This window comes from Neolamprologus brichardi, chromosome 3 (assembly GCF_056152115.1).
Source record: "Neolamprologus brichardi isolate AB-2024 chromosome 3, ASM5615211v1, whole genome shotgun sequence".
Lineage (NCBI taxonomy): Eukaryota > Metazoa > Chordata > Actinopteri > Cichliformes > Cichlidae > Neolamprologus > Neolamprologus brichardi.
This window is the reverse complement of record NC_142106.1, coordinates 15,784,460-15,802,104: the sequence shown is the minus strand read 5'-3', so window position 1 is coordinate 15,802,104 and position 17,645 is coordinate 15,784,460. Positions and strand designations below refer to the sequence as shown.

General features: G+C 40.3%; 1 protein-coding gene across 1 annotated transcript; it reads left to right on the top strand.

Moving 5' to 3' along the window:
- Positions 1-279: 279 nt before the first annotated feature.
- Positions 280-17,227, top strand: LOC102790427 (uncharacterized). The gene is made up of 15 exons (XM_087832620.1): positions 280-334; positions 1,140-1,269; positions 1,354-1,452; positions 1,555-1,662; positions 1,777-1,923; positions 4,718-4,796; positions 4,959-5,178; positions 5,312-7,079; positions 7,743-7,916; positions 9,124-9,297; positions 9,964-10,137; positions 10,684-10,857; positions 11,386-11,559; positions 15,493-15,539; positions 15,715-17,227. Exons 2-15 carry the CDS (start codon positions 1,181-1,183, stop codon positions 16,239-16,241), a joined length of 3,954 nt encoding a protein of 1,317 aa, XP_087688746.1. The 5' UTR covers positions 280-334; positions 1,140-1,180; the 3' UTR covers positions 16,242-17,227.
- The last annotated feature ends 418 nt before the right edge of the window (positions 17,228-17,645 follow it).

The window sequence follows — 17,645 nt, the reverse complement described above, 5'->3', positions numbered from 1 at the left end:
TAGCCGACTCGCTAGCACCATGGCCTCTTCCCCTGTCCCTCCTGCACTTTCCTGCTCATTGTGTCAGATGTTTAGTTACTCCTCGGCCTCCTTTAGCAGTAATGATACTTGTAACAAATGTAGCATATTTGCAGCTCTGGAGTCCAGGATTACTGAATTGGATACTCGGCTTCGCACCCTTGATTTATCCGTAGCTAGCCAGGCCCCTGTAGCTGGTGCAGCCGAAGATAGTGTAGGCCCCGCTAGCTGTTCCCCAGTAAACAGCAAGCAGCTGGGGAACGAGGGCAGCTGGGTGACGGTGAGGAGGAAGCATAGTCTTAAACAGAAGCCCCAGGTACACCACCAACCTGTTCATGTGTCTAACCGTTTTTCCCCACTCTGCGATACACCCAACCACTCTGTGACACTCTGGTAATTGGTGATTCTGTTCTCAAACATGTGAAGCTAGAGACACTGGCAACCATAGTCAATTGTCTTCCAGGGGCCAGAGCAGGCGACATTGAAGGAAATTTAAAACTGCTGGCTAAGGGTAAACGTAAATTCAGTAAAATCATAATTCACGTCGGCAGTAATGACACCCGGTTACACCAATCAGAGGTCACTAAAATCAATATTGAATCAGTGTGTAACTTTGCCAAAACAATGTCAGACTCTGTAGTTTTCTCTGGTCCCCTCCCCAATCAGACCAGGAGTGACATGTTTAGCCGCATGTTCTCCTTAAATTGCTGGCTGCCTGAGTGGTATCCAAAAAACAGTGTGGGCTTCAAAGATAATTGCCAAACCTTCTGGAGGAAACCTGGTCTTGTTAGGAGAGACGGCATCCATCCCACTTTGGATTGTAAACAGTAACTGTAACAGAATACAGTTCATATTTTGTATTTTAAATACGTAACACCGGTAAATGTATTCCGTTACTCCCCAACACTGACCATAATCTACTCCGAGAAACCGACAAATCTGTAGATGCTGTAGAGGACTACAGTAATGGAGGGATTTGGAGGCTGAACTGGGCTCTGTGACACTTTTTGTGGTAAACTGATGAAAGCTGTGTCTCAGATGGATGTTAGTCCAACACATCAGACATAACCTCTGCAGCTCTCAGTTGATTTGCACATGAATGATTTGTGTTTCCTCTGCAGGTGAAGTGTGTGTGAGCTCATGTGGATGTGAATTCAGCGGCATGGATCAGTGTGAGGACAGAGAGGAGGGAGTCCCTCCCTCTAAAACCACTCTGTGTGGGGAACATGAGAGCCAGGCCAAAGCTCAGAGGTGAGATGACCATCCCTAACTATCCATGACTCTTCTCCATGTCACAGCTCAGCACTCACATCACTGCTCCATCATTGTTCACAGGAACCAACCTGGACCTCCACCCAGCTCTGTGTCCTTAAAGAGCAAACGGGTGAAGGATTTCTTTCATAATTCAGAGGGGGCAAGGACATCTGAGAGAAGGTAGGTTCTTGTCAATATTAGAATGTCTAAAATTCTATCTGCTTTTTATATACAGCGAGGCACATTGTATATTATACATGTTTAATGTTCACTTATTTTTAGGATCCCCCAGAGACTCAAAGCTGAACCAAGCTGTGTGTCATTAAAGAGTGCCTGGTCTAAAGATGACCCCATTAATTTTAAAATCCAGTCTCTGTCTGCTGCAGAGAGGTGAGCTGTTAGCAAAATGAATTCTCTGATGTCAGTTTGGGGTCTGACTTAAATGATGGTGATGCTTCATTAATTGTTTTTATGTTTCATGGTTTCTAATATGTATCTCCACAGGAGACAAATGGCTCAAAGGACATACAGGAAAAAACAAGGAACGAAACGTAAACATGAACCTGAACCAAGCTGTGTGTCCTTAAAGAGTGACTGGTCTAAAGATGACCCCATTAATTTTAAAACCCAGTCTCTGTCTGCTGCAGAGAGGTGAGCTGTTAGTAACATGAACTCTTTGATTTAACTGCTTGATGTTAGAAATCCACTTCAGCAAACAGGAAGTGATGCTCGTGCTCATGTTTTCTCAGTCATGTTGTGCTGTATGTTGGAGGAAGTTAGAGGAGGTAACACTAACTTTGCTGAACAGATTTCAGTTTTACTCATAAAACTCAGAGCATCAAAAATGACTCAAATACTGCTCCCAAAGTTTGATTCTGTCTGTCTGGACGTAGCGTTTTCAGTGGGAGAAACATTTCGTCGCTCATCCAATTGACTTCTTCAGTCTCAGCTGACTGCAGGTTTCCTCAATCTTATAAACAGTACATTTGCAAAAATTGTGCAAATGTACTGTTTGCATCAAGAGACTTCAACACTGGTTATTATTTTTAACTTCTAAAAACAAAAGTCACTTTTATGAAAATCCATCAAATAAAAACCTAACTCTATTCTGCTAAAATGTAGAAAAGAAAGTTTACCCTCTAACTTTGTGCCTTTTGGAAATCACTTCATCTTCTGCTCATTGAACTGTTGACAGAAAAGAAATAAAGCTTTCGCATGCAAATGTGTGCCAAGAAATTTAAAATGTAAAGCAAAAGGAATTCGAATATTTTCTAAATCAGCATCTGACCACGAGTTTGCATGTACCTATTACAGCTGCACCATACAGCTTGAAATTCCCTGGCTTAGTCTTTTAAAGTACAACTACATTAAACACAAACAGACAACAGAAAGGCAGAAGGTGAAGAGATTGTCCCTTGAGCTGGATCATTATCTGTTCTTGGAAGTACTTTGGATTTAGGATAAGTGGTGTTAACCATAAAGAAATCAAATGGGACATGAATTATTTGCCTGCAAAGCAAGGAAACATGACTAACTTATTGAATCACCTAAAAATACATCACAAACTATAGGATAATTAATGAATAGGGGCCAAGAAATGACAAGCGAATCAACTGAAACACAAATACAGCTCTCATACACACACTGAAATCGCCAATGCGTTTCATTCCATCTGGCCAAAAACGAAACACAGAAAGTAAAAAAGAGTTCAGAAAAAAAAAAAAATTCTATTCATCACAGATATTAATCAAACTTTACGATCAGTTTAACCATTCAGACATTTTAGCTCTGTAAAATGTAATGTAAATCAAACTATTCCCACCAATCATCCCTTTATTGATTTCAGTCTAATCAAATAAATATAAATAAATAAAGATGAATAACTTAAGAAAATAAATACTCAAGAGGTAGCATTGTTGCATACCGGTTAGCACTGTTCTGTGCTAAAGTTCACCATCTGGCCTTTCTGTGTGGAGTTTGCATGTTCATCCAGTGTTTGCATTGGTTCTGGCAAGGTAATTTAGTTAATAATTAATTAGTCAATAATTTTTAATTCAGTCCAGTTGTTGCTGGACACTTTCTGAGACATTTTTCCGCTAGTTTATTTGTTAAGCTGCATTACACTGTGCTATGAATCATTGCACCATAAAAAGGCTCAGGTAAAAATCAATAGTGTGTATGGAGGAGGTCCAGGGGAGGTACAACAGTCCACCTATCTGTCAAAAATGGCGGAGGTGTTCTGGTTTGGGGCTGCATTTCAGCCAGTGGTGTCGGAGATCTTGTCAAATATGATGAATTATGGACACAGAGTTTGATCCACAATGCAATAGCACAAGGAAAAGCTTCTGACTGACAACAGCTTCATTTTTCAATGATTCCAAACATACCTGGACATGCCTGGACAGAAAAAGTGTGCAGCAGAAGACATTAGTCATGTATTTCCATTTATGTTTGCACCTACTTCCCATTTTTCAATCAATATGTATGTCCATATATGTGGTTGTTTGTGCATGTCCATGGGTATATGAATCAATTGTGTTAAGATTTATTACTAATTAGTTATTACTACTTACCAATTGCTTTAATAATTTCTTGATTACTATTATTATTTGATTTTCTAATTCTAATTGTTTTTTAATTCATTAGGTTACCCCAAGAAGGTATGCAACAAGTCTAGCTTATGACTTCCTCTCAGAACATATAAATATAGTTATGACTACCAATTAGAAAGGCTCCCTCCCCGGTGTCTGCAGACTGGTTTTTCATGGTGGTTATGCTCCAAGTTGCCCCCTGACCTCTGATAAGGTCAGATGGGAACTCAGAGCAAGCTGATCGCAGTCTAAAAAAAACAAAGATGGTGTCTGTAAAGACGGACACCACGCACTGTTATAGTGTTCGTGTTTATGTCCTGGTCCTGAGTCTGACGAGTCAGTGTTTTGTATTTCTTTATAATATTTTATGTTTGTGTTTGTTCTGGTTATTTCTCCTGTTAAGATTTGCCATTTGTTAGATTTCATCAACAGTGCCTGTATCTTGGGTCCTTACTCATAACACCACACGTCTGCCGTCACAGCTGTGACAGTTTATGATCTTTTATTGGAGTTTTTCACAGACAGTGACTCTCAGTTCGCAACTGGGCTCAGTGCACACAGGTCTCACTCTGGTCTCTGGCTTCTCTATAAGAAAGGAGATCCTTTTTTACCAGATGGTGACAGTGGCAAAGAAGAGGACATTAAAGAAACTACTGGACATTATGGACAATGCTGGGCATCCTCTGCACACGGTCATAAACAACCCGAGGAGTCTGTTCAGTGACAGGTTGCTTTTCCCAAAGTCAAGAACCAACAGACTTAAAAATTCTTTTGTCCCACACGCCAGCAAACTGTTTAACCCTTTAAAACCGGTCGGACTGGCCAATAACTAATTCTTCATTGTTCCTCCACAGAGTGGACCAGGAGAGCTCAGAGGTTCCCAGTGGTCAGTCTGTCCAGCAGCATCAAACACACCTGGACTCCATATTTATGGTCTGTACATGTACAACAACTACTTTTACATCTATTCTGTTCACAGTCATCTCCATGCTGCTCATTGTAGACCAGTGGATTGTCAGTGTGTCCAACATGGATATGATGTTTGTCTCTGTCATTTCAGTCTGATTGGGTCATTCTTAAAGTATTCTGTTCCAGCTCCTGGAGGACAACATCATCACTTTTGTGAAGAATGAGCTGAAGAAGATCCAAAAGTTTATGAGTTCAAATTACCCAGAAGACAGTCAGAGAGAGGTTGGGGAGCTATTGGAGAGTGAAGATGAAGAGCAGAGGAGCAGCAGAGAGGCATTTGTAAAGATCACAGTGTACTTCCTGAGGAGAATGAAGCAGGAGGAGCTGGCTGACCGTCTGTATTACAGTAAGAGGATGTCTATAAAAAAATCCTATTGTCTTAAGAGATGGACCAACATGTAGCCAAATATCCATGTTTTGAGGAGATGTTTGCGAAACATAATGTTCTGCACTCTTTTTTGCATAAAAATTTCATGCAGTTTGTCAACGCAAGCTTAAATCTGCACTGAAGAAGAAGTTCCAGTGTGTGTTTGAGGGGATTGCTAAAGCAGGAAACCCAACCCTTCTGAATCAGATCTACACAGAGCTCTACATCACAGAGGGAGGGACTGCAGAGGTCAATGATGAACATGAGGTCAGGCAGATTGAAGCATCATCCAGGAAACCAGACAGACCAGAAAAAATAATCAGACAAGAAGACATTTTTAAACCTTTACCTGGAAGAGATCAACCAATCAGAACAATGCTGACAAAGGGAGTGGCTGGCATTGGGAAAACAGTCTTAACGCAGAAATACACCCTCGACTGGGCTGAAGACAAAGCCAACCAGGACATCCAGTTCATATTTCCATTCACTTTCAGAGAACTGAATGTACTGAAAGAGGAAAAGTTCAGCTTGGTGGAACTTGTTCATCACTTCTTTACTGGAACCAGAGAAGCAGGAATCTGCAGCTTTGAAGACTTCCAGGTTGTGCTCATCTTTGATGGTCTGGACGAGTGTCGACTTCCTCTGGATTTCCACAAAACTACAATCCTAACTGACCCTAGAAAGTCCACCTCAGTGTATGTCCTGGTGATAAACCTCATCAGGGGGTACCTGCTTCCCTCTGCTCACGTCTGGATAACAACACGACCTGCAGCAGCCAATCAAATTCCTCCTTGGTGTGTTGATATTGAGACAGAGATCAGAGGGTTCACTGACCCACAGAAGGAGGAGTATTTCAGGAAGAGATTCAGAGATGAGGAGCAGGCCAGCAAGATCATCTCCCACATCAAGACATCACGAAGCTTCCACATCATGTGCCACATCCCAGTCTTCTGCTGGATCACTGCAACAGTTCTGGAGGATTTGTTGAAAACCAGAGATGGAGGAGAGCTCCCCAAGACCCTGACTGAGATGTACATCCACTTCCTGGTGGTTCAGGCCAGTGAAGTGAAGAAGGTCAAGTATGATGGAGGAGCTAGGACAGATCCACACTGGAGTCCAGAGAGCAGGAGGATGATTGAGTCTCTGGGAAAACTGGCTTTTGATCAGCTGCAGAAAGGAAACCTGATCTTCTATGAATCAGAGCTGACAGAATGTGGCATCGATATCAAAGCCGCCTCAGTGTACTCAGGAGTGTTCACACAGATCTTTAAAGAGGAGAGAGGACTGTACCAGGACAAGGTGTTCTGCTTCATCCATCTGAGTGTTCAGGAGTTTCTGGCTGCTCTTCATGTCCATCTGACCTTCATAGACTCTGGACTCAATCTGCTGCAAGAACAAGAAGCAATCTCCTGGTGGTTTAAACCATCTCTCCACCAGAGCGCTGTGGACAAGGCCTTACAGAGTCCAAATGGACACTTAGACTTGTTCCTCCGCTTTCTCCTGGGTCTTTCACTGCAGACCAATCAGACTCTCCTTCGAGGCCTGCTGATACAGACAGGAAAAAGTTCTCAGACTAATCAGGAAACAGTCCAGTACATCCAGAAGAAGCTCAATGAGAATCTTTCTGAAGAGAAAAGCATCAATCTACTCCATTGTCTAAATGAACTAAATGATTGTTCTCTAGTGGAGGAGATCCACCTGTCCCTGAGATCAGGAAGGCTCTCCACAGATAAACTGTCTCCTGCTCAGTGGTCAGCTCTGGTCTTCATCTTACTGTCATCAGAAAAAGATCTGGCTGTGTTTGACCTGAAGAAATACTCTGCTTCAGAGGAGGCTCTTCTGAGGTTGCTGCCAGTGGTCAAAGCCTCCAGCAAAGCTTTGTAAGTAAATTGTGGTGATATCATCATGCTTAAAATGTTGATTCTACTTAACAAAAAAACAGGAATGAAAAAAACAAACAAACTGTGTAGCAGGAAATCTGAATTCAGTATCCTTAGCTAAAAAAATATTTAAGAAACACACAAAAAAAGTAATCTGAAAAATTAGCAATTTATAGTTTATAGCAGGTTTACAGTTTTTTTTTCACAAGTTCTACATTAGAAGCCAGAGGAGATGAAGCAGTGAAGCTTTAATGCTTCAAAATAAAGTTATCTTTCTGGGAAAGGATAAACTGAAGGGGAAAAGAGGTGAAATTACTTATTTCTGATGTAGAATGAAGGGCCTACAAACAAGGTCCAGAAAGGGATTATTTGAACTGTACGTAATCACAGACATTAGAAGATGGAAAGTGACCAACAGTACTTTACGCCTGTGTCAGCAGGTATAGAGGTAGTAGAACTAATTTTCTTCTTCACAGGTTTCCATTTACATTAAGAGGTATAATTATTTTTCCAAAGCAAATTCCACATTTAAATTCTGTTGAAAATGAATTTAATTGTAATTTGTTTATGTTAAATGAATACTATTGTAAACCAACATTTTTCTTTTGCCTGTCTTCGTTCAACACAGAAAGTGATTTCATGTGAGTGTAAATTATTTTTCAGACTGAGTGACTGCAACCTCTCAAAGAGAAGCTATGAATCTCTGTCCTCAGTTCTCAGCTCCAATTATTCTAGTCTCAGAGAGCTGGACCTGAGTAACAATGACCTGGATGGTTCAGGAGTTAATCATCTATCTTCAGGACTGAATACTACACACTGTACACTGGAGACTCTGAGGTAATCCCTCCCCTCCCCGTTGGACAGCTGTGCTAAAGGTCTTTACAAAACGCATCAGAAGAGTAGTTACCATAAACAACACCTTTTTATAGCTACTCTGTTTTATATGGTCACTGTTTGAAAGACTGTTTCAAATCAGGCAGATTATGAGTGTAATATTCAACAGATAGTGATGTCCTGCTTTAATCTTTGTTGAGATTATGTTCCAAGTCATAAGGCAGAAATTATGTTTATAGTAACATAGTTTTTTTTCACAACCTTGACATCAGAAGACAGAGGAGGTGGAGCAGCATGGTTCCTGAAACTGGCCAATAAAAAATAAAGTAGTCTTTCTGAGGAAAGATAAACTGAAAGCAAAAGGAAGTAAGAAGACTTATTTCAGATGCAGAATTGGGGGACTACATACAGGGTTCAGAATGTAAAAAATAGGGATTAATTTGAAATGTATTTAATCAAAGCCATTAAAATTAGGAAAGTGACCCATAGTACTTTATGCTTCTGCCAACAGGTATGGATGTATAACCACTAACAGCTTCTCATAGGCTTCTAATTACATAAATGTACAATTGTTTTTACTATGCAAATTCCACATATTAATTCTTTTTTAACCCTTTGTGTTCCGTCGGAGCGGGCACGCTACCTTTCGGGTAGCTATTTTTAAAGCCTGGTAAAATTACATCCAAGCTAGTGCAATTTTTTTTTTCATATGAAAGAGTGACTGAGTACCACTCACATTCAGCTTCTCCTAGGTCACAGTTTCTTTCCGTATATGGCTTTACAAATATTGCATAAAAAGCATTTGCAGAAACAAAAACATAATATTCCAGAAACACGCTTTGCCAATCTGATCAGCTGTTTATAGCACTCCTGTGTTGAAATAAACATCAGCATGATCTATCTGATGTCCGCCATTACCTGCCCGGACCGGAGGTGACATAGTTTTCACAGAAAATTATTTTTTTTCCTATAGGACATTTACAAAGATATGCTGGTGTTTTTAAAATGGATGTTTGAGCTTGTGCCTTTCTGTATAAATTCTGGGATGCTTAGAACTCAAATTGCACTGTTGGAAATAGTTTATTTTGATGCACATTCTGTTGTGCATCAAATGCATTATATTTAATATATTTATATATTATATTATATTATATTATATTATATGTTCAACATGTAAAGTGTTTTCATGAGAGTACAAATTGTTTTTTAGACTGAGTGGCTGTAACCTCTCAGAGAGAAGCTGTGAGGCTCTGTCTTCAGTTCTCAGCTCCCAGTCCTCTAGTCTGAGAGAGCTGGACTTGAAGAACAATGACCTGAATGATCAAGGAGTAAAGCTTCTGTTCTCAGGTCTGACAAATCCACATTGTACGCTGGAAACTCTGAGGTAATTTTTTCCCCGTTGAGACAGCTGGGCCAAAAGTTGTTTGAAACTGCAGCAGAGTAGTAAGAAAGAATATTTTACTGGGACGTTGCCATAAACAACACCTTTTAATAGCCACTCTGTTTTATATGGCCACTGTCTGATAGACTATTCAAAACTAGATTTTGAGTGTAATATTTACCACACAGTGATGTCCTGCTGTCATGTTTTTTGAGATTATGTTTAAAGTGATCAGCAAGAAATTGTGTTTATAGTAGCTTTAAAGTTAATTTTCACAACCTCTACCTCACGAACTGGCCAATCAAAATAAAGCAATCTTTCCAAGGAAGGATAAACTGAAAGTGAAAGGAGGTAAAATTACTTATTTCAGTTGAAGAATAAAAGGACTACAAGCAAGGTCCAACATGTGATAAATAGTATAAATTTGAAATTTATGAAAACACTTACACTAGAATTAGGAAAAGGATCAGCAGTATTTTATGTCCCTGCAGAGGTATTACCACAGACTCAAGCTCCTCACCTGTTTACCCTCACACACAAATATTATTTTTACAAAGCACATTCCATGTTTGAATTCTTTTTTTATAAAATACATTAATTATGATTTATCTAATTATTGTAATTGTCTTGGTTGAGCATAGCATTTGATTTCATTTGATTGTTTTTCAGACTGAATTGCTGCAAACTCTCAGAAAGAAGTTGTGAAACTCTGTCCTCAGTTCTCAGCTACCAGTCCTCTCATCTGAGAGATCTGGACTTGAGTAACAATGACCTGAAGGATGGAGGAGTTAAGCTTTTGTCGGAAGAACTGAAAACTCCACATTGTACACTGGAAACTCTGAAGTGAGATTTTTTTCTACTCTTTTTTTTCCCTGCTTTGGACAGCTGGGCTAAAAGTTGTCAGAAACTTTAGCAGAGCAGTACACAGCCTGTTCTACTGGAAGGTCACTATGAACAATACTGAATGGGGTTTTATATACTATATATGGTCAATTTAGGGTTTTTCTTTGTGCCTTTGGGCCAGGGAATGGGTCTCTACTGCTTTTGGTCACTGTACTGAGAGATGAGCATAAAAGTGAGGCTTAGCACTAAAAGCTGATTTACTGGTCAGCTTACCTTTCTAATTGCTTGGTGTAACACCCGGATATGGAGTAGAAATAGATCCATGGATGAATTATTTAATTAACAATTTTAGCTTAAAAAAAGTTAACTGTATTTCTTTATTTGTTATTTCATTGTTGTTGAATTTTTTTCTTTTTTTCATAATTTAAATTGTGAATTTTCTAATCATAAATGTAATAAACTATTGCTAAATGTAGTAGCTTCAAACTACACAATGATTACATTTTTAAAACAGTGTCCTTCTCTTGTTCTTGTTTTAACTTTAAGACTAAGCCTCTGTAACCTCTCAGAGATAAGCTGTGAAGCTCTGTCCTCAGTTATCAGCTCCCTGCCATCTAGTCTGAGAGGGCTGGACCTGAGTAACAATGACCTGTTGGATTCAGGAGTGAAACTTCTGTCTCTTGGAATGAAGAGTCCACACTGCAAACTGGAAGTTCTCTGGTAAGGATTCAGACTTTTCCTCTGATGACTTAAAATCTGATTCATATAACTGTGCCAAAAAATCAAACATTTATACTGAGTTTTATTTACCTTTGGGAGAATTATTAAAAATTCAATTGCACTCTAAAGATTTTTCATACTACATTTTTTAATTCAAATGTTCTAAGAAAATCACTTCATACACTGTTTAATTAAGTAATTTGTGATATTTTACATCGATATGAGATGTTTGGCAATAAAATGTCAAAATTTGGCATTTAGGTGTCCATTGGGTATTAATGAAAATCATTGCATGAGAGCCTTGGAAGCCTAGTCTCATGGGCGAGTAAGGTATACTGAGCTTGAAGTCGGCATTTTCAGTGTCATTATAGTGGTGCTCTTTTTACCTGGCTAGATCACCACGGTGACTGATGCTGAACCTGTAATTTGATAGGCAGAATAAAATGAATGGGAATGAATAAATGTTATTGTTTGTGGTAAATAGAAAATTATTGTTCCCAGATGGATTGTTGTTTTGTGTGTCTGCAGTCTATCAGGCTGTCTGATCACAGAAGACGGCTGTCGTTCTCTGGCCTCAGATCTGAGCTCAAACCCCTCCCACCTGAGAGAGCTCGACCTGAGCTACAATCATCCAGGAGACTCAGGAAGAAAGCTGCTGTTGGCTGTAGTGAAGGATCCATGCTGGAGACTGGACACTCTCAGGTATGGAGAGAATGTCCGATAGAGGAGGAATAGTTGGAAAAACTTCCCGTGTCCATCAGTCACTTCCTTTTTGTTTCATGCAGATATGAAATAAACTGATCAATAAAAATTGGTAGACATCTCAGTATATGCAAAAGAACAGATTAGATGAATCTGTGTATTGGGATGCCATTGACATATTTATCCTAAATTAAAACCAGTAGAAACTTTAAGCCTAACTTTGACATAAAAGAAAAATCCTCATTTCAAAATTAGAGCTGTGGAAGAAGATGACAACTACAGGGAGATGTTTTCTATAGATATTGTCACGGGTAATGGGAAAATACGGACTCAGTCGCGGAGCTCTGGATGCGAAGCAAACAGTGCGTTTATTTACAGTGCCCAAAAACAGTCTCAAAACACAAAGCGAAGTGCAAAATCCAACAGTGATCCTCTCCAAACTCCCAGTGGTGCCCAGGTGAGTTTCCAAAGTTATTATCCGAGTGTGTGTTCTCCTTCGAGAGCTTAATTCCGCAGGTTCCTCCTCTCCAACCTCCTGCTCCGTGTCTCTTCCTCCTATAAATGAGCGACAACAACAGGTGAGAAGGCTAGCCGGCTAAACCTGAGTTGCAAGTAACAAACACTTTTAACTACCGAGCTTCAAGTACAATCCAGCGTCGACTGCCGTCTGGACACACAGTTAAATGCCTCAGCCCACAATGAAGGATGATTAGTGACAGCTGGGTGGTAAATTAGGTGCAGGTGTGTCAGCCGCTGCGTGGAGACAACAAGGGTGGGGAGGAGGAGAGAGAGAGAAACACACATACAGGCAGGTCGCCCGGGAAGGACCGTCCGACCATGACAGATATAAACTCAAGCAGCACTGCAGAAATGCATTTATTAAGTGTGCCTATGCCAAGAGGCACACTTATTGCTATTCCTCAGATTTATTATTCTTATTCCGCAGTTTCCGCCTGAAGTTTTGCGACATAACTCACCCCGCAGTTTTGAGACAAGCTTCATATATGTTATATCATTTTGTGTGGCTGGATCAAGAATGGTGTGCTATGACTTTTGGTGTTTATTACTTTCTATTTTTTTAAATATTAATATTTTAATACAGGTTTTTGCCCATTGAAATGAATGGGAAAGTTTTTGCCCACTTCATTTGTGGTGTGTTGGCGCTCTCTAGTGGTATGCCGGGAGTGGTACGGCCTGTCTACCCTTATTTGGATTACCGTAATGACGAAAATATCATCGGCGCGCACAGCCTCGCTGCTTTCAGGAACCATTGGAATTTTTAAGGTTGCGCGAACCATTGAATAGTTACGGTAACCGCAAGGGTGTATGCTTGGTGGAAAACTCCATATTCCACAATTCATAGCACACGAGTCAAACAATGGCGGCCACCTCTTCGTTTTATATATTTCTTTGATTAGTGTTTCTAGGTCACAAAATAAACTTTTAAGAAATTTTCAGGCGAGAATGTAGCTGTGTAAACTTCAAATATCTGCTCGTTTTATCAAGACATCCCATATTAGCAACAGTTCTCTTACGATGTTGCTGTCGCGTGGCATGCCGCATGGCATGGCTAGTATTAACCCCGATTCTTTTGTCCCCGTGATAGAACAGAGAAAACCGACTTATAGTGTGTTAAAATATTTATAGAGAGAGACCCCTGCACAGCTCAAATGCCAGTTGCAAGAGCTCTAACATTTTTAGCTCAACATGTGTCTTATATGGTGTTATTCCTGTTTTTCTTCTCTCACCCCAACTGGTCGCAGCAGATGGCCGCCCCTCCCTGAGCCTGGTTCTGCCGGAGGTTTCTTCCCTTTTAAAAGGGAGTTTTTCCTTCCCACTGTCGCCAAAGTGCTTGCGCATAGGGGGTCATATGACTGTTGGGTTTTTCTCTGTATCTATTATTGTACGATCTACTGTACAATATAAAGCGCCTCGAGGCGACTGTTGTTGTGATTTGGCGCTATGTAAATAAAATTGAATTTAACTGAAATTGAATTGAAAAGTAAATGTTAGCGCACCGCAGGTGTATGCACACTTTCTCACAGTGACCTCTGCATTGTGAGCAATACAAGGTCATGAATAACACACCGCTGGTAAATTCACAGACACAGAAAGTGGCTATTAAGAGGTTAAGTCAGCATGGCACAAAGCTCATGCAACCTAGGATGTTGCTGTCATCTTTCTGCTCCTATAAAAACAGAGAAACACACATAGATACCTCCATCCACCCCTTTGTCATTTCTGGGTGGAGGCATATGCAATCTTACATGTTGGTGTCAAGTCAGTCAAGTCAGTCAACTCCTATCAGTCCAGTCAGGTCCCCTTTTTATGATTTATTCATGGCTCATAGTGAAAACTGTCGTTGCATTGAGTTTCTCACTATCAGCAATATGACGAAATTTCAAAAAGAAAAAGAATTTAGATCAGATTACCACGGTGAATCCTTTAAGACCGGGAGTCGCTTTCTGATTGTGTCCCAAATAAGTGGCTTTCTCCAGAACCCATTTCAATATGGAAAAGCTCAATTGCAACCATTTCCCGACAACATATCGTATAGTGCTTACCTTTCTAATCGTGCAGATCTGCTCAAACGACAGAGATTATCAAACAAAACTTTCAGGACACTGTGAAAGTAACAAAATAAGAAATAAAAAGGCCTAGTTAAGTCATGACACATGCTCCTCATCTCCGGAGGGTAAATCATACCAAACCTAATTGACAGGTTCAACTTTGCAACAAAAGAAAAATCATCAGCTAGATTAATCCCAAAACATTCATCCATCAGCCACACATCACACCGCACACATTCAGAAACAAACAAACAACACACGCACGTAACACGCCCCACCATAAGAATTAAACAATTCCTTGTTTGTTTAATTCCTGTCCAGTTACACTGCTCTGGATACGGCATCGGCAATGACATTATCGAGGCCCTTTTTATGACTAATTTGAAAGTTGAAGTCTTGTAAAAGGAGGGACCAATGCAAGCCTCGCTGATTGGAGTTTTGCATCCGCGAAAGAAACACAAGCGGGTTATGATCTGTGTTACGTGTCTGTTTTGTTTTGTTTTTTTTCTGAATGTGTGTATGCCAGTTCACCTGTGCAGGGGCTCGGCTGTGATTGGTGGACGGAAGGAACAGCCTGATGTAACTGGCTCCCCCTGTGGACGTAATCTATAAAAGGAGGACGGAAGAGCCGCGGTGTGTGGGGTGTGGAAATCTTCCCGTGCACTTGTCTTAGATCCAGATGGAGCAGCCGCAGCTATAGCTACTTAGTTAAATTCGGGCATGTGTGTGAAGTGCAGAGCAAGTAGGGGTGAGCTGCCGATTATTTTGGGAAGCTTTGTTTTCTCCTGTGTTGTTAGACCAGGGAGGTTCTTTTCTTGAAGAGGTCAAAGGGGAACCAAAGTCTAGGTTGGGTTTTGTTTGTTGTGTTGGCCTTAGCTGAAATCATACACTTCCACTATCGTTGTACTGGGTGCCATTGCCGTAAATAAATTATTGTTAAAAGCCCGATGCTGTGGCTGTGTCTGTTTGGGCGTGGGAAGTCGCGGGACACCCCACTCTTGTTGCGGTCATTCCGAGCCGGGTAATAACATGATTTGGGGGCTCGTCCGTTTTGTCTCATATGGATTTTAGGCCATATTACCCAGCCCTAGCAGGGAGGTGTCATTTCCAGCTAAACAGAAGAGGAATATAAATATAATTATGGTGACAGTTTGAATCAGTCATATTTCATTCAATACAGTGGTGTACTGACGGATCCAGGATCAGTCCAAATCATCAGCAGTTTGATTCACAAATGGATTGAAGTGTATTTGTGAAAATGTTGGACTGTTCCGTTATCAGTGTCTAACAGTAAGTGTATGAGAGCCATGTAATGTCCATGTGAAAGAGACTGTGCTGGTCTGACCCCCCCTCCTCCTTTCAGGGTGGAGCCTGCTGGAGTCCGATGGTTGAGACCAGGTCTTAGGAAGTGTAAGTGTGTTTTTAATGTGATTCATGAAAACAAAGCAGCACACATTCAACCATCTTCAATCTGTCACATCACTCATTCACATCTCTGATGTCAGGAGTCATCATCAAAGTGTTAATCAATGAACAGGTGATGGATCAATAACTGCTGTTGGATTATGTTTGTTCTTTCCATCAGATTCCTGTCAACTCACAATCGACACAAACACAGTACACACAAACCTCCAACTGTCTGACAACAACAAGAAGGTGACACATGTGAAGGAAGTTCAGTCATATCCTGATCATCCAGACAGATTTGATGTTTATCCTCAGCTGCTGTGTAGAAATGGTCTGTCTGGTCGCTCTTACTGGGAGGTTGAGTGGAGAGGATACATTTATATATCAGTGAGTTACAGAAGAATCAGAAGGAAAGGAGAGGGCAAAGACTGTTGGTTTGGATGGAATGATCAGTCGTGGAGTCTATACTGCTCTGGTGATAGTCCTCGTCATGTCAAGCACAATAAAAGACAAATATCCATCTTCACCTCCTCCTCTGTCTCTAACAGAGTAGCAGTGTATGTGGATTGTCCTGCTGGCACTCTGTCCTTCTATAGAGTCTCCTCTGACACTCTGATCCACCTCCACACCTTCAACACCACATTCACTGAAACTCTTTATGCTGGGTTTTGGGTCTGGTCTGGTTCCTCAGTCACTCTGTGCTGAGTGTAAAGAGTGTCCTCCTGTTAGAGAAACACTCTGACCGTTGAACAGTCTGTACATGTCTGTTTCTTTCACTCAGAAACATGTTTTCAAATTCTTGGATTCAATCAGTTGATGTTTGAAACTGTTCTAAATGATTCCTTGTAAACTTCTTCCTCTTCAGTCATTTAAAGATGGAAGCTCCCATTATTCCAGGATACACATGTCTGTATTTTTCCACTCAAAGCTTCACAGTGAATATCAGTATGTTGTGTTTCTCTGAAGCTCAGCTCACAACCAGCTTTTAAGGTACAACTACAGTATTTAGGGCTATTCTTTCTCCCCACCATACCTTTCTGACTTGGTTCATATCACCATCCATTCCCAGTGCCTCAGATCATCATCCTCACTTTCTCTTTCTGTTCCTTCCTCTCGTCTTGTTACTATGGGCAGGGCTTTTAGCCGCTCTGCACCCCAACTTTGGAATTCCTTACCCCCAGACCTCAGAAACATTACCTAATTTCCTCTTTTTAAGTCCAACCTCAAACCCCACCTGTTTAAAATTGCCTACTCCTTATAACCTATCCCTAATCTTAAACTTTCCATCTGCTACTCTTTTTATTGTGTTTATTTCATGTTTTTTTTATGCCCGTTTCATGTTTTTTATGCCTGTTTTTATTTGCTGTACAGTGTCCTTGGGTGTTTTGAAAGGTGCTTTTAAATAAATAAAATGTATTATTATTATGAGCTCCTCTGCATTTTCAACAAGTCTGAGCTCATTAAAATTAATCCAAATGTTCGATTTCTCTTTCTTAATGGGATTTTCCCAAACTCCCAAGATCTTACTGTTTCACTCATTGTTGGAAGCTCATGATTTGAAAAGAATTCAGCCATATAAGCTGAAAATATTGACTCAATAGTTTTGAATGCAGTTCTAACCAGAATATGATTGTATTGAGGTATCATAATGCATGTGGTTTATCTAATAAACAGCAAATCCTCATTTGAAACTAGTCTTGTGTTTTTCCCATGTTGAACAAGAGCATGGTGCAGGATGTTGGTAACAGCTTGGTTATCAAACTCTTAGAAACATGAAAATATGTGTGTATAGCACTGCATATGTTGTGTATCACTTTAGTTTATATGAAACATGAAAACTATCACAAAGGGTCCTGGTGAAGAACCTGCTGGAATTTAATGACAGAGATTTGCTTTGATCTCAAACTTTTAGAAGCTGTTTCATTGTTTTTCATGCAACTCTAATCTGATAAAACGCTGCATCAAAAACAAAGAGGAAGTGATGTCTATTTTTTTCTGTGTTTATTTCAAAGCAGAATGAGCTCTATTGCTGACAATAAGTGATATACAAGCAGAGTGAGCATTTCTGAGGCCCAAAATAAATTGAGTAGTAGTTCACTGAATAAACAA